Here is a 21,341-nt window from a genome sequence, read left to right on the forward strand (position 1 = left end):
TTTACCAACAGTGCTGATTAAATGAAGAAAAACCTCAGAACTTCATTAATATCTAATCTTGAAAGCAAAAGGTATATAAAATTACACAATTGTACTATAATCATCATATTGCATGCATTAAATGTGGGATAAATTTTAAGTTTAACCTAAATCCTAAAAAGTCTCTTGAATCTCTTGAACATTTCATACCACAATAGGTAGAAGAAGTAGAAAGAAAAATTATTATTAAAAGTTTAATTTAAGAGTATGAAACTTAAAATCTGCATTTAATGGAAAACAAATTTAAGAACACATTTTTCAATACTGCACATATATTTAACAAGAAGATAAAAACAGACAGAGCCAGTATAATAAAATTTAAGAGTAGCAAAAAGCCTAGCAATTCTGCAAACACAAAATTTGAAGAAAGAATTTTAAAATTTTAACATTGTCCACAAACATTTTAAATCAAAGCAACAGCAGAGTGGTAAGAATTATTACCAAAGTTAAGGCAGGTAAACATTCAATATAAATACCTTTCCAAAAGTTTAAGAAAATCACAAGGTGTTTTTTTCCCTCCATTACTAAATTCTTTACCCCAGAAAAAAGAAAATAAAAAATACATTTGATTTTTTTTACTGAATGCATCTACTGAGTGTCAAAAAAGTAATTTTTCAAGTCTTGATTTAAAATATTTAGCAGCATTTTAGAGCATGAAAGACTTGAATGATGAAAAAAGGTAAAGATCTGAGCTTCTGAATCTAAAATACAAATCAAGTTACATAGGATTTGAGGGTTGAAAAGTCCAAGTCTTGGCATATATGGTATCTCACAAAAACGGCAGGACATTTTCAGTTTTCAAAAATTTTTAATTAAATTGAAAGGTTTTCTTTGAATCATGCATAGTCTTCATCCACAAATTATTTTTCAAGAATAATATACTCGGATCAAAAATTCTTTGTTTCTGAATCAAGTTTAATCTTTTGGATTTAAAAGTTAAATCTTGCTGAATTTTCTATCATAAATAGAATAAGGTTTTTGATATTTCTGGCCTAGCTTTTCTTTATTAACTGCCTTAGGAAAATTAAGATGAAGCCAATGAACATAGAAATATAAAGAGCTCAAGACACTTACTTCTCTTTGCACCAAAGGTCGCCTCAGCTTGAGAGCTATGAGAAACAACAACTGTGCAATGAAAATACATGCCACTAGATTTTTATGGATATTGTTGCTATTTGTCTGAGGTCCCCTCAGAAGGCAGAAGATAAGGAAGGCTGCCAGCAGCATCAGCAGTGAAATTACTATCCCCAAATAGGACACAACATCCTGAGCTGTTGATTCTTCCATGAAATACTGTAAACAAGTTCATAAATTATACTGTACACAAATATATTTATTAATATTATAGAATACAGTAGAAATGTAAAATGCTAAAAAATTTCATAACAAACGTTAAAAAAAAATAATAAAGCCAGATTTGGCCCCCATTGAAGACGTGGCTTTCCAAGTTATAGTGATCAGCATAGAACCTCTAGATCTGTATGTAACTGGACAACAATCATTGTCTTAAGAGAGAAAGCTCACTCAGCCATGCTGAAATGATAGATGGCTGCGAAGTGAAGTTGAACATGTCTCTCTGGCCTGCTGCTTGAAGTTTGCTGTGACGTTTATCGATAGAGTTTCCATTAAGACCAAACTTTGCTCTTATACTAAAAAAGGTATACAGCATTCTTAGGATAATCTTAGGCAGGTGGTTTTGGAGCTATTCACCAAATTCCCAGTGACTGCACTACAGATTTATACTGACAGTAACAGGGGTGATGGTGCTTTCTCAAGTAATGGAATATTTATCAGGCAGGGTAACTGAATTAGGATTTGTAGGAAAAACTCTGACTACAGCTCCATTTTTTGGGCAGAAATCATTGCTATTGATGAAGCCTCGAGTTATTGTGTCAATGACAGAGTCACTAATAACATTGGATTCTGAGCGATAACCAAAACTCTATACTGCACTTGGCTGTGTGGTGGAAACATAGAGACAGAACTACCATGAATACTGTCCAGCATTTGGGTTGCTTGTGTGTCCTTAATAAGATACTTTTTCAATGGGTATTTTCAGGTTTGTGGTATTGAGATAGCAGATGGACTAGCTAGGGAGGACAGCTTTAAGGATTCTCCTGATGATGGCCACCTTTCCTTCTCAAAACTTGCCTCACAGGTAAGTTTGAAATCAACTCATTTTGGAGAAAAGCTTCCACAGAGTGGCATGTTGGTAACCACCTTGATGCTCCTTAACTGAGGCAAGCAAATGATCATTTGCACACTCTACATTTTGTGTTGGGCATTAAAGTCTATCCCATATGACCAAAATGCAACTTGACCCAATCCACTGCTGACCATATCTTGTCTTGCATTGGTTGCCAGAGGAGCTAACTGCTCTCCTGTCCTAGAGTTGTTCTTCGGGGCTTTGAACCATGGGTTCATGGACCTGATCTCATGCTACTGTTGATTAGATGGGATAAACCACAAACAAACACAGGCAAGCTGTATGGGATAAACTACAAACAAACAGAGACAGGCTCTACAAACAGAGACAACTGGTATGCCCCATAATTAAAGTGTTAATTTAAATAAGTTGATATGTTTGCGATATTTATGTATGAAAAAGTATTAGAGATAGCTTTGGGGGGAGGGCATGAATTTAAATTCTGGTGCTGACTGCATGGCTGAGAAGCAGCAGCAACATATGCTATGATAGATACACAGGCTGCATTAAATTTTTGTATGAGGAGAATGAATGTGATGGATTGGACAAAGTATATCCATTCTTTTGCCTATGAGATGGCAAGATAACTGATTGGATTTTATATTCTGGGTGTCATGATAATATTGATGAATATAATACAGTCAAAAGTCTTTAATCCGGACTCATTGGGACTTCAGCAATTCTGGATTATCAGTTTTTCCAGATTATAGGTCATCAATTTAAATATGGTAAGATAGCATGCAGAAATTATAAAATTAAAAATATGAAACCGTAGTTTATGAAATAAAGAGCAATTATGCTCTAAAGAGTATCAAAATTTACAAAAAAAGAAAGCTTAATATTTATTTCTTTACTTTATTAAACATTTCTTTCAACACGTGCATGCATAAAGCATATATTACTATGCATAGTTGAAATTAGAAAATTGCAATCAGAAAACTATTTGATGTGTATTCGTGATATTTATAATGACAAGGAATTTGATTTAAATCATATCAAAGATGGAGTACATCAAGACGAAATACTACATTTAGAAAGGAATTATAAGCCAAATAAAATAAAAAAATCTGCCCTGAGATAAGGATAGTGCTGCTCTGAGATAAGGATAGTGCTGACAGATCAACTTCCAGTTCATTGCCCCCCCCTCGCAGAACAGCGTGAAATTGATAAACAGATTTCGGAATGGTTAGATAAACAAAGGATATGCCTTTATCCATTTTTTGCAGCAATTCCACTTTTTGTTTGATGGACATCGAAACATGCTTTCGCTTTGTAGATCCTTTGGCAGCTCCAGAATCGGAAATTCTTTTTGACATAAATGAAAGTTCAAGCTTACTTTTATAAAATTGCTCTAACAGTCTGCAAAAAATAATAAGCCAGATCCAATTAGAAGATTAAGGAATAATGCAATCTGCAACATTAACTGAAATAGATAATTAGCTAATTTTAGCTTAGCTTATACCGTCCATTATACATTAAACGCACATGCGTAAACGTATTATGTGCATGCAAAAATGCATATGCGTATATGTAATATGCATATGTGCATGCGTAAATGCATTATGCGTTTATGCATGTGCAGAAAGTTTGTAGCTTCCAGGTCCGGATTATAGATCATTCCAGATTATGGACATCCGGATTAAAGACTTTTGACTGTAATAGTATTGGAAACCAGTATAAAGTCCAAGATCCAGAATCATTATGGCTCTGGTAATTTCAAATTATGAGTTTATCTAATACAATAACAAGAAGAAATTATAAAAGTAAAAATATGAAAGATATTTATGCAATAATAAACTATGTATGATCTCAAGGGAATCAAAATTTAGAAAAAGGCTCGGTATTTGTTGGTTTTGATACGGCGTGTGCTAATATTTTCTCTTTAATTTTATAGGCAGATACAATTTATTGCTAAATTATAAAGTCCCACTCTTGAAGTCCTGTAATTGCCATGTCAAGAATTCTCATGATACCGTTAACTGAAATCTTTTTATTTTAAACTTCTATAGCATCATCTACATTTATAATCACTTCTACATATTTCTTCTCAAATTCCATTAACTAAAAAATTTTGCTTTCTCTAGTGCTCAAAATTTATGCCAGAATAAGATTGTTGTTATGCCTAATATTAAAATCTCACAGCAGAAATAAAATAACATGTTACTTTGTTAAAGTTGTTGGTAAGGTTAGCATAATAGATATTTGAACAACAAGAGCCATCCTTAAGTGTGGAATTACAAAAACTGCAATACTGCCCCAGGAGGAAAGTTGCTTAGTTAATTATGTTAGCTCATAATTATAAAACTTGTTGCATTCTACATAAAATTTCGTATTGGGAATTGAGTATTGTATTGCTATATTGTATAAGGTTCTAATTGTAAAATTTTGTATGTTATGAATACTATTGTACGAAATTATTGAAGTAAGCCGAGGACATTGCCGAGGGCATGTTGTGTCTTTAAACAGTTTATCTCCAAAATTACTTCACGTTTTCTCTTCTTGGTGCTTTAGGCATGCATTATCATTACAGTGACCTTGTAACACTCGTTCAGTATTTTTTCTTTTGTTGTTGTTGACTGAGTAAGTCATTGCTTGAGAAGATGATTTGCATACAAATAGAATAGTAATGTTACAAACCACTTTTCCTTAATTTTGTGTTATTTGTAAAGATAATTACCACATGCATCTTGTGTACAAGTGTCATTTATATAAAGATATTGAAATACTTATTTTTGAAAAATTCTCAGAATTACAAAACATGATCACTAATTTGCAAAACTTCTGAATGGAATTTTTATCATACTTACTTCTTTATCTGTGATGTCCATTAATACACCAAAAGTTGACAGATGTGAACAAGAACAATTTACGTAGGGCTGAACTCCGAGAACACTAACGTAGTTAGTTCCTATGGTACTACAACCCTCTGTTGACCATTTGCCTCTAGATCTATGCAAAAATAGTTTCAAATTTGGTTAATACACAGACTGTAAAATATTACTACAAAATTATAAAAATAGACAAATGCTTTACATAAAAATCTTTTATTTCACTTCATCAAATTCGCCATAAAATAAAAATTTTCAGCTAGATCTTTCAATATACAAATATGTTTCAATGAATTTCAATGATATGCTAAAATTTTGTAGATTACGCTCCCCATTCTTGAGTTTTATTTATTGTACACTATAAATTATAATTACTATAAAGTAATCTTAGACTAACATTTATACAAATTATAATATATATAACTGTAACTATAAAATTATGCATGTTATATAAAATCATTAATGGCATATTTAATTGTTCATACTATTTAAAATATTTATATTAATATTTAATAATTATCTTACTACAGTTATGATTAAAGCTAATTATCTTTATACTATCATTTTGCTTTTCAATCATTAGTTAAAGCTAATTATCTTTTCACTGCATTTGATTGTAATTAAATCAAAATTCAACTGCCAGTATTTAATTATACTTTAAAAAATCCCCATATAGAATTAAATAACATGTTTATATTCTCATGTTATATACATATAACTATACTTCAGTGATTTCATATTTGTAGTTTTAAGATTTTACATGTTTCATATGAGAAAGAAAAAAAATTAATTTGCAAAAATGAGTATACAGTACAAAGTCTGAAATTCGAGCTCAGGCGGACTTTGGGGATTCTGGATATGGGATTTTTCCAGATAATAGATCATCAGTTTAAATCTAGTAAGATGGCATGTAGAAATTATAAAATTAAAAATATGAAATCAGGATTTATGAAATAATGAAGTATTAAAGGGTATCAGAATTTAAAAAAAAAAAAAAAAACTCAATATTTATTTGTTTACCTTATTAAACATTTCTTTCAATGAAAGTTGTTTGAGTTGCTTCATTTTTTGTGCTAATACGTTCTCTTTAATTCTGTAGACAGACATAATCTCTTGTTCAGTTGCATTGTTGAAGTCCTGTAACTGCTGTTTTGAGAATTCCCACTAACTTGTCAATTGAAATTTTCTCATTTTCAGCAACTTCTCTGTCATTTTCTTCACTTCTTTTATATCAACTTCATTTATTACCGCTTCTCTACATTTCTTTAAGAAATCTGTTAATTGGAAAATTTCACCTTTGTTTTGCGATATCCGAAAACCTTTAAAATTAGCAGCTATCACAATCAAATTTAGCTATCTTTCACAATACATATTTGACTATGCATCATGCGCTTGGCAACTAATGACAAGTTGTTCCGTTAAATTTTATCTTGTTTCATCCCACACTGAGACAATTAAGCCTGAATTATATTAGTTTAGTTATTTATTATACTTACGTATATTTCTTGCACATGCTTAAGGCTTATCAGAGTTCTGAATAAATAAATTCCCACATATACTTAAGTCTTATTGAGGGCCAGTGCTAGATATCTTACCACCTGATGCAGTCTCTGTGGGTCCTAAATTCTGCTACTCGCTGCGACCATATGAGCCCTGGTGCTGGTTCTGGGTTTATGTGAATAACAAATCGGTTATTCTTAATTCAAATAGCCCTAAATGTAATCTTTGTGTCTATGAGTACCATCAGCAAAATCTATTTTTAGCATATGGAAAGAAATTTTTGGCAAATTTTTCCTCGTCAACACTTTTTTAGTGCGTTTAACTTAAATTTATAATAATCAGCAAGGTATTGTTAACATAAAAGGTTCCTTTATTATTAAATTACTAACATAAAAAATTTTTTTAGGCATAACTACATGAGTCATTACTCAAGTTGTCAAGTTTTGATAAACATGCGATGATGAAAGGAAAATACAGTCAAATACCAAAAATCTGCCGACCTGAAATCCGCCAACTCCTGAAATTTGTGTTGCCTCTCAAAATATAAACATTCAGTTTATAGGTTCCGGAAACTGCAACATTGAATCCGAAATATCGGAAAAAAAATTCTTACCAAATAATGACATCATAATTACCAAATAATAATGAGTCATAATGGAAATAACAAATTATTCACATCATGATAAAAGTTTTTTCCCCTCTAATTTGCATCGAGATAAGAAAACAGACAATTCATTCAAGTCTTCTTTCAAGTTCACGATTCACGTTGTTGTATTTTCTGAGCTTTGTTATTTCACGAGATTATTTAGTGCTGCCTTTTTTTTTGATCCGGATATTTTGTGGAAAAATTAAGAATATTTTAAATTTCAGCCCTTTTTAATACAATTACAGATAAGAAATGCACTCATGATTTTACTGCTTGTAATGTTGAAAAACATAAACATGTTGCATTGACGGTAATGCAAAAAGTGCAAGTTCTGCAAAAGATGGAGATAGGTGCTACTCCTCGGTTTATAGCAGAATCGTATGGAACTCCAATAAGATTGTGCATGATATTTGGAAAAATAAAGAAAAGCTGTTGAAATTTTACAGCAACAGTGATTCTAACACCGGAATCCGAAACCGGAAATCTGTGCATGAGGTGAAATCGGCAAACCTCGATGCTGTGTTTATAATACAATGAATAATATAATCAATTTATATATGTAATAATAATTTAATGCATATAATAACTTATTGCAATAATGCATATAATAATTTAATTAAATGTATCTAATATGCCTTATTTATTTTGCAATTTTAGTCTGAATATTATGATTTATCCTGAAATCCGCGAAATCCTAAAATCCACACAACCTCTGGTCCAAAGCTTTGTGGATTTCTGGAATTTTACTGTATAATAAATAATGATTCACCAGGTTGGTATCAGATCAACAATGTATCTATGTGAAATGTTTCGGTTTGAGATGTGTGGGAAGCAGATACGCAGCCAAATTACTGATGGTACAAATTTATGCTATTATGCTAAAATGATTGTTTCTTCAATAATAAGGTTAGTGTCTAAGTGATAGTGTCTAAATGAAATTAAGAATCGGGGCTCTCCAGATGTTTTATTATGCGCAGAGGGGGGAATCAAATGTGCATGCGTAAAGCATATGAGGAAAACTTTGTTGGGAGTTTTGAGGTCCGAATTTTAGATCATTCTGGATATTGAATGTCCAGATTTCGGACTTTGTACTGTATTTGTATTTTCTTGGCATTTATTTAATGTTATTTAACTGCAAATTCATTTATTATTTTAATAAAAATCAGTTACCATTGTTGGTTGTTTTTCAATACAATTTTTACTTTTAACTAAAAACAAATCAATAATGGTGATGAAATTTAAAATATAATACTGAACTGGGAAAAAAAGAATCATATAAAAATTGGGCATCAATTAAATGAGATGTATAATACTAAGATTAATCAGAAATAAAATGGCTTAGATTGCTTGAAAGAATTCTGTAAAGTATTCTCTCAAATCAATTTTTAAATTTAATTCCTTATGTAATGCAATGTCTGTGCTCCTAAATACTGCAAAATACAGCTTTTATTGATTACAAGTAAATAAGCATCTCAAATTGGAAGAAAAAAAAACACAAAAGCAAAATTAAAAATTCAGCAAAAAAAGCAACTGTTTTTTTGGTACACATTTTAAATAAAACTCTGTTGATTTCAGACATAGGTCCTTTCTACAAGAGCAAAGATATAGCAAAAATCTTTTTGCTCCTTAAAAAAGGGGGATCTGTGTCTTCATTGCTCTCAAAATCATAGTTTGGCATAGATTCATTCAAATCTATGCCAAACTATTGTTGTTGTTTTTGGCTAAATTTTAAAAGATCAGCCTCTGTTCATGGTTTCTTTAACTGATAGAATTTAATGCCGATTAAATTCCAGATTGTATGTTTTACATACGATCTGGAACCTGTTACCTGCGATCACTTAACTCTAAACATATTGAAAAGAAGCTCACAAAAGCTTTCCAAAACAATACTAAAATTACATAACCTCTATCATAATTTTCAGCTAAAACTGATTGAAATGATTTCATATGGAGTTCTATCTGGTGTTAAAGTCTGTTACACAAGATAAAAAGGGACACAAACCCATAAAGCTGGTTTATTGATTGAAGCATCACCCATAATCAGATGATGGCAAAAATTCTGATTAAGCCAAGAGTCTGATCATTTGTATTTGGGTGACACTTATTTGAACACTTATGAGGTATATTAGGAGGTATTTGAAAAATGATTATTGAATGGTGAAAGAAAGAAAAGAAAATGTTTGCTGCCAACAATTAAATTCAATCCATTTCCTAAACTGAATGGTACTTCTTACCAATTTTTTTTTTTTTTAATCTACACACAATTCTTGTAAAATATGATCAATAATATCTACAACATATTCTTCTCCACAGCATTTATCAGAACCCAAATCAGAAATTAATAATGTAATTCTATTTATATTTCTCCTGAAAAATCTTGGCTCTTCCTCATTGCTAATATCTGAATTTTTGTAAGCCTCATAAAGGGTTTCTTATTCACTGCTATATCCTTCACTAAGGTATAACTTTTCCATTTCTTTTTTGATACCCAAAAAAATTAGGGAAACAATTTTAATGAAAAAAAAAATTACCATTTGTCACTACAGAACAAATATTTGAAAAGAAGAAATAATTTTCAAAATCTCATTCGCTTTCTTAAATACTTCTTTCTTGAACAAAGATTTTCAACCAAATGCATGTCCTGAAATGCTTTGTTCTAAAAGCGCTTATTTTCTGTTACAATCAAAAACAGTTGGCATATGGTATAACCATGCTTGTGGCCTGATGGAGATTTTTTTATAAACTTGCAGTCAAACAGGAAATCAACGTGTTTTTTAAAAAAAAAATGTATATGTATTTACAATGTTTTTCTGCTTTCTGCTGAGTGCTAAATTATTGTAATGAATAACTGGTGCAATTTGTTAAAATAATGACTAGAAAAAATACCGTAAATAATGATAACAACCACCTTTTGAAATATGTTGAAATTTGCTACATTTACACACAACTTTAATAGCTGTAAATATAATCAAAATGCCATCACAATTCTCCATTTTTTTTCTCTTTTCTGCTGTAGGAAGAATTTATTAAAACTCCCTCTAGAAGAAAATCATAATACAGTGGTACCTCGATATACAAATGCCTTAATATACGAGTGTTTTGAGATATGAGCCGCCAAGCGAGCGATATTTTGCTTTGAGATGATAGCAAGATTTGAGATACGAGGAATCACATACTACACCACTGCACAAGACCGCAACATGCGCGCGCATGTTGGTGTTGTGTGCAGCGTCTAACAGTTTCTCCCACCTCAGACTAGACCTCAGTCTGTGTGCTTGTCAGAGTCATAGCTAGGGTTTTCAGCACCCAGGGACAACTGAAGATTTCGTGCCCCCTACTGCTTGCCAAGGATGGAAAACATTTAATTCTAAAATGTCATACTTGGATTCTGCCCCCCCTTGTCCCCCCTCTAGCTACGCCCCTGGTGCTTGCTTCCCTCGTTTTTGAAGCATTTTTGATAAGTTGGGTTTTCGTTTTTTGTACATTTACAAAACATTATCACATTTGTTTTTATAACCATGGGTCCGAAGAAGAAGATGATGTCTATTGAATTAAAGCATGAAATCATAGAAAAACATGAGGAAGGTGTGCAAATAATTGACTTGGCAAGGATGTACGGGAATAGCACATCAATGATATGTACTGTGCTTAAACAGAAGGAATTGATAAAGGGTATAACGCCAGATAAGGGCATTACAATAATTTCTAAGCTCTAGACCTCTCTCCATGAAAAGATGAAGAAACTACTGATGGTGTGGGTGACAGAGAAGCAGCTTTAAGGAGGAACCTTAACACAAAGCATCATATATGAGAAGACCCGAGCGATTTACGGTGATTTGCTGAAGCAGATCACATACACTTCCACAAACAAGGAATCAGAAGACTCGCTTAAAGCCAGTTGGGGCTGGTTTGACAACTTTAGGAAAAGGAGCGGTATTCACTCCTTCCTCAGGCATGGTGAGGCAGCAATTTCGGATGTGAAGGCAGCTGAGGTTTACATCAAAACATTTTCCGAACTGATAGAAGCCAAAGGATACAATCCCCAGCAAGTCTTCAACTGTGACGAGACAGGGCTTTCCTGGAAAAGGATGCCGAATAGGACTTAAATAACGGCAGAGGAGAAGATGATGCCAGGTCACAAACCCATGAAGGATAGATTAACTTGATTCTGCAGTTGCCACTCGCATTAGCACTTTGCGCTAATGTGAGCGGCGACTGCAAAATCAAGCCTCTGCTAGTATACCATTCAGAATATCCCAGAGCTTTTAAGTCACATAAGATTTTAAAAGAAAAACTGCCAGTTATGTGGAGGGCAAATCCGAAGGCGTGGGTCACCAGGAAATTCCTTGTGGAGTGGATAAACCTGGTGTTTGGGCCTTCTGTTAAAAATTATCTACAGGAAAACATCCTACCCATGCAAGTCCTTCTCGTCCTTGACAATGCCCCTGATCACCCACCAAATCTCGAAGACTTCAAGTTTATAAAGGTTCTCTACCTACCACCCAGCACCACTCCTATTCTGCAGCACATGGATCAGCAGGTGATTTCTAATTTTAAGAAGTTGTACACCAAGCACATTTTTCAGCGCTGCTTTGAAGTGACGAAGAACACAAACCTTACCCTTCGAGAGTTCTGGAAGGACCACTTTAACATCGTGATATGTCTAAGAATTATTGATCAGGCCTGGCTGGGTGTTAAAATGAGGAAATTAACCTCTGCATTGTGGCCTGAGCTGAAAAGGCCTTCAAAGGATTGGAGCCCGGAGTGGTAGAGGAGATTGTTTCTCTGGGAAAATACATAGGTTTGGAGGTGGATGAGAGAGATGTGAATGAACTCGTCGAGGAACAGTTTCAGGAGCTGACAACCGAGGAATTACACAATCTACATTCGCAGCAGCATACGGTGGTTCAACGAAAAATTTGTTTTGAAGAGGAGCCAGAGATAGAGTAAGTTATCCCTACAAGAGATATAAAGGAGATCTTGGGAATGTGGGAGAAAGTTGTAGAGTTCATGAATAATTATCACCTCGAAAAAGTTGCAACTGGGTGTGCATCGGAGTTGTTCAACGAAACTTGCCTAACTCATTTCTGCAATAGCCTGAAAGGGAGGAAGAAACAAACCTTTCTGGTCAGTTTTTTTAAATGATCTGTAGGTGAAAATGAGCAAAGCATGACCAAAAAGGCGAAGACTGGTGACAAAAATTAAGTGCTTCCGTAAGCACTTCACTTTTTCTTTTAATTATGTTTTTATAGTATATGTATTTGTTATTTATAAATAAATGTTTCTTCTTGTAAATACATTTTTCTTATTCAAAAGCACTTAACAAAAACAACTGAGGTGGTGTTTTGGGAGCTGGAACGGATTAATGGCATTTCAATTAATTTCAATGGGGAAAATTGCTTTGAGATACAAGCAATTTGACATACGAGCAAGGTTACGGAACGAATTAAACTCGTATGTTGAGGTACCACTGTATATGGTATTTTTGGAAGTACCAAAAGGATACTGAATTAAGTAATTTTATTGAACAATAATTTGTAAATCTTATGTGCAAAAGTTGTATAATAATCTCAAAAGAATTAAAGTTAAAATGTGAACAAACTTATTTCATCTGCACAATTTTGAACTTAAAGATAAAATTTCCCATACTTAGAATTTAAATTATATTAATTAATTCTTTTTGCAATTTATGCAACCTGTAGTGATAAACTCATATTAAATTTTTAAATAGATGATCTGAAGAGTACTTTTAAAGATTATAAGAATAAACATCAGACAACAGTGGCATTATCTTGCCAAAAACAAAGTCCTCTTCAAAAATAGTTTTTTTCTCTCCAGCAAATATATATGGAATCACAAAACAAAGAGGCAACGCTAACATCAATCTTAAGCTTATAATTTCCTTTGAAATACAGAAAATAATTAAACAAAATTTCATCAAGATAAGACAAAAATAGCAAGAGTTATAAAAGCTACACAAATCTACAAATAATTGATCTTACGTTAAAAAAAAAATTAGCCAGAAAACTTGAATCTTAATTTTACATGGTCCTACTAACCACATCTGGAAGGTTTTCTTTATCCTGAACATTTGCCAAGTGCCATCAATTCACAAAAGCACAATAACCAAATTCTATTACATCTATTTTACAAGCAGAAAACTTTCTATACTACAATATGCCATAATAATTATAGATAGATATAAAAAACTTCTGTCTAAAATTCATATAAATTAAAAAGAATGTATGCCATACCCCAAAGAATAATCCCAGTAAGCACACTGTGGGCTTGTATGATCAGTCACATCATGAATTCTAAACCTGAAGCGGAAATTCTGAGATAAATTTTCTCCCAGAAGAGTACTGCTATTAGCTGGTTGAGCTATGATGGTCATCATGGGAGTATTGGCAGAAAGAGTGATCCCGAATCTCTGTCTACAGAAAAAATATATATATATATATATATATATATATATATATATACTATTGTTATTGTACAAGGTTATTCTTTAGTTTATATTCTGGAAAGAATTTCATATGATTTTACTTACTCAGATTATTACAGAATGCCTAATTTTAATTTATATTTTCTAAAAAATTCTACAGTTTTACAAATTGACATTTATAAAAAGTTATTTTTTAACCCTTTGGACTTGTATGCCATTACAATATGCTTTACCATCGCTCTTGTATGTCACAATATAGTACAGTCAAAAGTCGTTAATTCGGACACCCATAATCCGGAATGATCTATAATCTGGACCTCAAAGCTAAAAACTTTCTGCGCATGCGCCGCGTTGGCACATGCGCACAGGCGTTTTATGCGTGCGCGTAAGACCTTGACTACTGCGCATATGCGTGTGCGCAAGTGCAGAATACGTTTTTGCCTGCGCGTTTAATGTATAACAGACGGTGTAAGCTAAAATTATCTAATTATATATTTCAGTTAATGTTAATGATTGCGTTGTTCCTTAAACTTCGAATTGGATCCCGCTTATTATTTTTTGCAGACTGTAAGAGCAATTTTATAAAAGTAAACTTGAAACTTTCGATTATGTCAAATAAAATTTCCGATGCTGGAACTTCCAAAGGATCTACAAAACGAAAGTATGTTTCGATGTCCAACAAACAAAAAGTGGAATTGCTGCAAAAAATGGATAAAGATATGAAGAATGTGATAGAGAGGTTAGTAAAAACGAAAAAATTTCGATTGACAAGTTAGTCGGTATTCTCGGCACAGCAATTAATGGGACTTGAACAGCGGGACTTTGTAACTGAACAAGAAATTATGTCTGTTTATAGAATTAAAGAGAAAGTATTATCACATAAAACGAAGCAACTTAACTTACATTGAAAGAAATGTTAAATAAAGTAAACAAATAAATATTAAGCTTTTTTTCTTTTTTCTTTTTTTTTTTTTTTTGTAAATTTTGATACCCTTTAGATCATAATTATACTTTATTTCATAAATTACGGTTTCATATTTTTAATTTTAGAATTTCTGCATGCCATCTTTCGAGATTTAAACTGATGATCTATAATCCGGAAAAATCGATAATCCAGAATCACCGAAGTCCCGACGAGTCCGGATTAACGACTTTTGACTGTATAGTAGTCATCCTACATCTTACCAAACCACAAATTTGCATTAAATTTTGGGGAAGAAAGAGGAACTACACAGAATGTTCTAACCAAAAGTAAGCTGGGGGATATGAAACTATATATATTTGCAATATATATAACTGGCTATTATGCTGGTTTATAGTCCCTAATCTATTATACTGGCTATAATAAATTGGGGACTGTTTTGAATGCTATCATACCACGCAGTATAAAGTATACACACAAGTATAAAATATAATTTTTTTTTCAAAATTATTTGGATCATTTTTGCTTATAAGTTTTTTAGGGTAGCGCTTTTTTTGTTCTTTTCACCCATTTTAAAAAATATTTTATTGATATTGTAATACAAGACTACATTCTCAATGGAATAGAATATTGGAATGTGTGTGAAGGTGGCAGCAATAATTTATCTACTTAACCTGCAAACTGAGGTGCAATATGTTCCCATAAAATGTTTTCATCTGAAATGAATATAAAAAAAAAATTCCCAGTTGACTAGAAGTCTCCATAAATATAAATGAATGCAAAGGATTAATTTATATAATCTGCAAGGAATTTTAATTGAAAATTAAACAGACTGATGTTATTATAGAAAACTAATATTTAATTTATATTTAGCAATGAATTTGACATGTAGAGAATAGAACATTAATATAAAATGGTAATTTTAAACTTATATTCTGTGTTTTACAAATGACTATCATTTCTAAACACAAAATTTTAATTTGTATACTTTTGTATACTGTAACTAATTTACCTGACAGATATATCATAGAAGTCTGGAAGCATCTGGCCAACTGTGGGATAAATAGCATAGGCAATAACACCGCTGTCCTTAAAAATCTGCATACCTTTGGCTTTCTTGAAATCTAAAGAATCATAAATATTATATCACATATAAGTCTCAAAATAATTTACATGAAACTACAATATATTTTAGAACAAAGTTAATTAAGTGAATTTACAGCTTCAATTAGTTTTATTTAAATTCCCATGAATTTACTCAAAAGCAATGTTGAATTTATTACCAATCAGAAACTGTTTTATAACTCATTGACTGAAAATAATGATTTCCTTCATTAATTTTTTATTTGTTTAAATTTCATTAGCAAACATTGTCTGTTTTCCTTCTACATCCTTTCATTACCATGGCCTTAAACAAAAATGAAAAAATTGCTTTTCTTTATCTTTTGAAAAAGAGAAACACGTTAGCATATTTTAAAAGAAAACATGGATTTCTTTCAGAATCAAACAAGACCAGAGTTTTTTGTCTTTCCCTAACCTAGCACACTTTTCACAAACAAAATATAATATGTCTATGTTTTATTTGATGCTAAGCAATTTATGTATCTAATAAACTATACTTTGAAATTTTATTCCTATTATAATTCATCTGCATTATTATATACTAACAATTATATGAGAGGGAAAAAAAAAAAACCTATTCATTTTTAAAGCAAATATTTTGAAAATTTTTTAATTTATTTAAAATTAAAAAAATTTAACATTAGTTTGATTTAAAATAACATGTCAAATAATTATTATTGGAGGAGTGAAAATAAGGAGAATTAGCATAATATTCATAAATTTGCTGGACTACTTCAAAGGTTTAAGTCTAAAATTTGTGAATATTATGCTGATTCTTGCTGTTTTAACTCCTCCAATAATTAGTTTAAATATTGAAATCATACATAAATAAGACAAAAAATAAGAAAGAGAAATAAAATACTTAAAGAGCATGAAATTTCTCCAAACACATAATCAATAATTTCAAAAAATTAAATGCTTTTAAAGTCCTTTCAAAATCAAGAACGAATTTAAGAAAGAAAATTTCTTTAGCTCTGGACAATGATGTTCAACATACTTTATATCATTGGTTTATTGTAACCAAAGTTCAAAATTTACCTATAAGTAGCCATTACTAGTTTAAATCTAGAGTTCTCAGTTTAAATCTAGAGATCTGAAAGCATAGTTTTAATCTATAAAAGTACAAAAGTTTTAATCTTAATAAGAAATTTACAGTTTCAAGGTATTAGATGGACCTGTTGCCTTTTTTTTATCAGAATATTTATAAACGATACATAAAAATTATGAAAAAGTAATCAAAACATTTAACAGCATAAAATCTATAAGGCATTTTTATCATATATTAATGATTGGATTACTTCTCCAAGGACTAAAAGCCATTGGAGAAGTAATGGAGTTGAGTGTTCCAGAATATTCATTATTAATTTTAATAACAATATTATAAAAAAAAAACCCGACCATTTCCAGCTTTGATATTGAGATTTTTCAATGGAACAATAGCCCTTGTAACATCATCCATATACTTTTGACGCACAGGGAAGTTGTTGTATTTTGGGATCAAAACCGAAGGACCTTCTTCCATGTCAATTACTTCAACAAATTTTGACATTTCTGGAGACAAAGAAGCATTTGCAAAATTTGTATTTTCTTGACCAGGTGGAAGGCACCAAAGTTCTGATGCAGAAACTGTATCCAATCCAAACACTGCAACCATATTACATTGAAAACTTAGATATATTTGCAAGAATTACATCAGGTAATTTTTTAAATAAAACTGAAATTTTACTGTTTAACAACTGAAAGGAATTTTTACCCATATTCTTAGAAGCAACTTCAAAAGGTTCTGTAAATGTATCTTCTTGGTTCTGAATTAGAGTTCTTGCATATTGTTCAAACATAAATATGAGATGCTCTGGTCCAGTACCAGTGAATGTTGCAATTCTATCCCACATGGAGGTATATCTTGGTTCTAGAATTTTGCTGGCAGATTCTACAAGGCTCTAAAAAAGAGTATTTTAAATACACAATTTATTCTTTCCTAATCAAAATGACAAAAAGTGAACAGAAAAGCTTGCCTTATTATTATATAAATACTAAAGTAATAATAATCAGCCACTTAGATGTTAGACTATCAAGATGAACATTCATATAAAAACTGTAATCTAAATGAGAGTGAGTTGTTCGTAAAAAAAAAAAAAAAACTGCAAATTTCTGTATGACTAGCAAAAGAAGAATAAACAATCAAAACTTTCAAAATGTGAGCTATAAATTTCTAAATAGATTAAGACAAATTTTTATTCCAAGTTTCTTTTTCTAACATTTAACAAATTCAATTGAGGAAAGGGTATGCCACGCTGCAGAATAAAGTATCAGGTCATAAGAAAATGCCAGAATACTTATGTAAGTAAAGAAATAGCAGAAGACTGATTTAAAAGCAATTATGTATGAAATATCAATTTTCTGTTTTTTCTCCCCTTTTAACTTTCTTCAAATAGCACTGAGGCATCCTAACATAAATATTTATTTTCTTCTCTGACATATCTCTTTCTGATTTGTAATTTAACCTCTTCGCGACGGGCGAATCATATATGCATTTCGTACGGACGCATGTGAGGCCCGGGCGGTTCACCCGTGCACTCCTGGAGAACTGGCCAAGTGAACGGGCAGTGCAGATATGCATTTTAAGCTGAAACAATTTTTAATAGCCACTAGATGGCACTCTGTGTCCATTACATTTAAACTGAACGTAGTTTTAGTATTCTGACCTTCAGATTGTTTATATTCTGGCTGTTTTTGGTATTTTGCTTGTCAGCTGTGGCTGGGGAGGGGGGAAATCGTAATGTAAACAAACGCAGCTCGGCTCTTTAAATCGCTGCGTGCTAATGAAAACATTCTCGTATCTGATTTATATCCAATTCCTTTTTTATTCTATTTTTTTCCTCTACTTTGTACGGTCTTTTAGGGTTACTGTGCGGAGTTTTCTTACGTTTTGCATTGCCTTCAGATATATTTCCGTTCCTTCTTTTTTTATTTAGGAAAGCCTCACCTCCAGTCTATTATGACGGGAAGGAGACGCTATTTATCAGAGGAAGAATACCCTAGTATGGTTAGTGAACCATTTACTAACGCAAATGAGAGTACTGATTCATTTTCTAAGGAGTTAAAAAGTGATACTTTTTCTAAGAGTTACAAGGTGATACTTCTCTGTGCTTCGAAATTTACCACGCTCGTTTTCATTTTAAATTTTGTTACTTCTTACTGTAAATAGTCTTTATTGTGTTCTTTTTAATAATTTTAAACTTTATTGATGGATTTTATCAATTAAAACTTTAGAATAATTTGAATAGCTCTTCCGAAAAGTATTATGGAAGATAAGCAATTTTTAAGTATATTTCCATGTAAAATAAAGAAATAAATGTTTTAAGGGCTAATTTTAACATATATAAGAGCTCAAGTAATAATCTAAAATGATACCAAAAATTATGATGCTAGAAGCGAAACTTTTGTTTTTCTGATTTTTGTTATAAAATTAGGCTTAACGATGCAAAACCTCCGTCCTGTACGGTGACTGCCTTCGATTCTCTTCCGTCCCGCACGAGCGTTTTAAACAAATGTGCGCCGTCGCGAAAAGGTTAATCTTGTTTTACAATTTTTGAACTTTTTCCAGATCATGTACTAATTAACAGATATTATATTATATGAGTGTCATTCCTTATTTGCTTCTCATAAAATTGACTTATCTTTAATTCTGTTACTTTTCACGAGAAATTCACGAAGATATTTTCAGAGACTACTTCTTACAAAAATTCAAGGCTACATATTGTTTGTATTTCAACCAATCAAATGCCTGAATAAAAACTTTATATCTGTTATTATTATGGAATACCTGTTTTCCTTCACATAGTAACCCTAGGAATCCACAGTAGGTTTGCTGTATTTTATCATGTGACAGACCACAAAACTGACATAAAGCAGCTGTCCCATCCAAACATTTCCGTGTTTGATGCCAGTTTAATAAATTATTAGACAGTTCCTCTATCTTTTCACTCATAGTAGGCCCTTCATCAACACAAGTTTACAGGTGATCTAATTTAGATAACTAAATATCAAGATTTCGATACCAAATGACAGAAATTTTCTTCAATTGACCCTCACTTTAACTTCAGAGTAAGAACAAAATAAGCCTTGTCCATGAGTTCAATGAAATGAGTTCTAACTCCTTCACATTATTTTTTTTTTAATATTAAAATAACAATATAAGAAGACTGGAACTTTATTTGATAGAAATATAAATTTCTTATAGACTTCATACAAGTATTTCTGATTACAAACAGTTTTTAAGTAAAATTAGTCATTAAATTTAATAGTTTACACTTAAAAGCTTCAAACATAGCTCTAATAATGTGACCTGTGAATAACCACTTTAAGACATTCAATAATTAGCAGTAAACTAAAAGATCATTTATAACACATTAAAATAAGATCTTTAAAACAGAGAATATAAATAAACATACTTACTTCTATAAAATCTTTATCTTGCCTATGAGTCAGATTGAGACCACCTTGCTGGGTTTCGTACTTTAGCACATGATACAACATTCGATCCACAATTAAAATATCACTACCATATAAATTTTTAGTAACATTTGTGGCAATTTGCAAGTCTGATGAGATCTTCACAGCAAGATATGTGCTCAAAGGAAGTTTATCTCTTTCAATAACAGCAAGCTGAAATGAAAAATCAAATGTTATGCCAGACAGCCTACAAAGCAAAATGGGAATTCTTATTAAAAAAAATATTGCCAAAAAGGAGTTCCTAGCATTATATTTCAGCATATACCTGATCAGCCAATTCTAAGAATGTTTCGGAAGTACATTTGAAAAGATCTGGTTCTTCCCATCCTGTATCTTGAGCACAGTATCTAGTTGCTTTGCCTATAATAAATATAAAATGAAATCAAATTTATGTTTCATCACAGGAAAGAACTCCATTTTTCTTGTGTCTAAAATCCAAATCACTTAATGGAAAAATGGAAAAAGTTCAAAATCCTCAGTATGACCAAAAAAAAAAAAAAAAAGAAGAAGAAGAAGAAGAGGAGGAGGAGGCTTAACCCTCTGAGTGGAGGTGCAGCATGTATAAGTATATGGGCGGATAAAATTAGGGGTGGCCAGACTCTCGTAATACCATACCTAAATATTTTAAATTCATTAATGCTATTATAATTTAGATTGGCGGAAAGATTAACATACTCTAAAATACATCTACCAATTAATAATGTAAGGCTATTTCCAGCTGATTGTTAGTAGCACTGACCCTATTCCAGAATGACACAACAGAGGAAATGAACAGCAGGGATGAAGTTCTGAGAAAGATGGGATGATTCGAGAAGAGGTGGGAAAATTCACTACTAGCAGGAGTACAGCTTGTCATTTTGATTAAGTTGCTTGTATGTAGTGCCTAGTAGTGTGCATAATTTATTATCCCAGCATCTGGTGTTGAAATAAATATCTGCAGTGTGATATAAATAAGTCTGAGATAAATATTATGGGATAAATCTGAATTAATAATAGATATATAAACTGGTAGTGGCAGTAGTAGTAGTATTTAAGGACATAGTCATAGTGTTAATAAGTGACTTGAATGTTTATTAAATAAGTATTGCTTTAAGTTTTACATTTTCATGACACACAGA

General features: G+C 31.7%; 1 protein-coding gene across 2 annotated transcripts in view; it reads right to left on the reverse strand.

Annotated features, from left to right (window-relative positions):
- stan (Protocadherin-like wing polarity protein stan) overlaps positions 1–21,341 on the reverse strand; it is a 602,571-nt gene that overhangs the window by 46,945 nt on the left and 534,285 nt on the right. For both annotated transcript variants that reach the window (XM_085824086.1, XM_085824085.1), the window contains 8 exons: positions 20,489–20,583; positions 20,167–20,376; positions 17,462–17,648; positions 17,107–17,352; positions 15,599–15,710; positions 13,474–13,653; positions 5,053–5,194; positions 1,114–1,332 (listed from right to left, as the gene is read on the reverse strand). In XM_085824086.1, the coding sequence (XP_085680212.1) occupies positions 1,114–1,332; positions 5,053–5,194; positions 13,474–13,653; positions 15,599–15,710; positions 17,107–17,352; positions 17,462–17,648; positions 20,167–20,376; positions 20,489–20,583 (1,391 nt within the window). The remainder of the gene's footprint in view (positions 1–1,113; positions 1,333–5,052; positions 5,195–13,473; positions 13,654–15,598; positions 15,711–17,106; positions 17,353–17,461; positions 17,649–20,166; positions 20,377–20,488; positions 20,584–21,341) is intronic.

Source organism: Stegodyphus dumicola, chromosome 9 (assembly GCF_044657685.1).
Source record: "Stegodyphus dumicola isolate Sdum_Otavi_A_Nest chromosome 9, ASM4465768v1".
NCBI lineage: Eukaryota > Metazoa > Arthropoda > Arachnida > Araneae > Eresidae > Stegodyphus > Stegodyphus dumicola.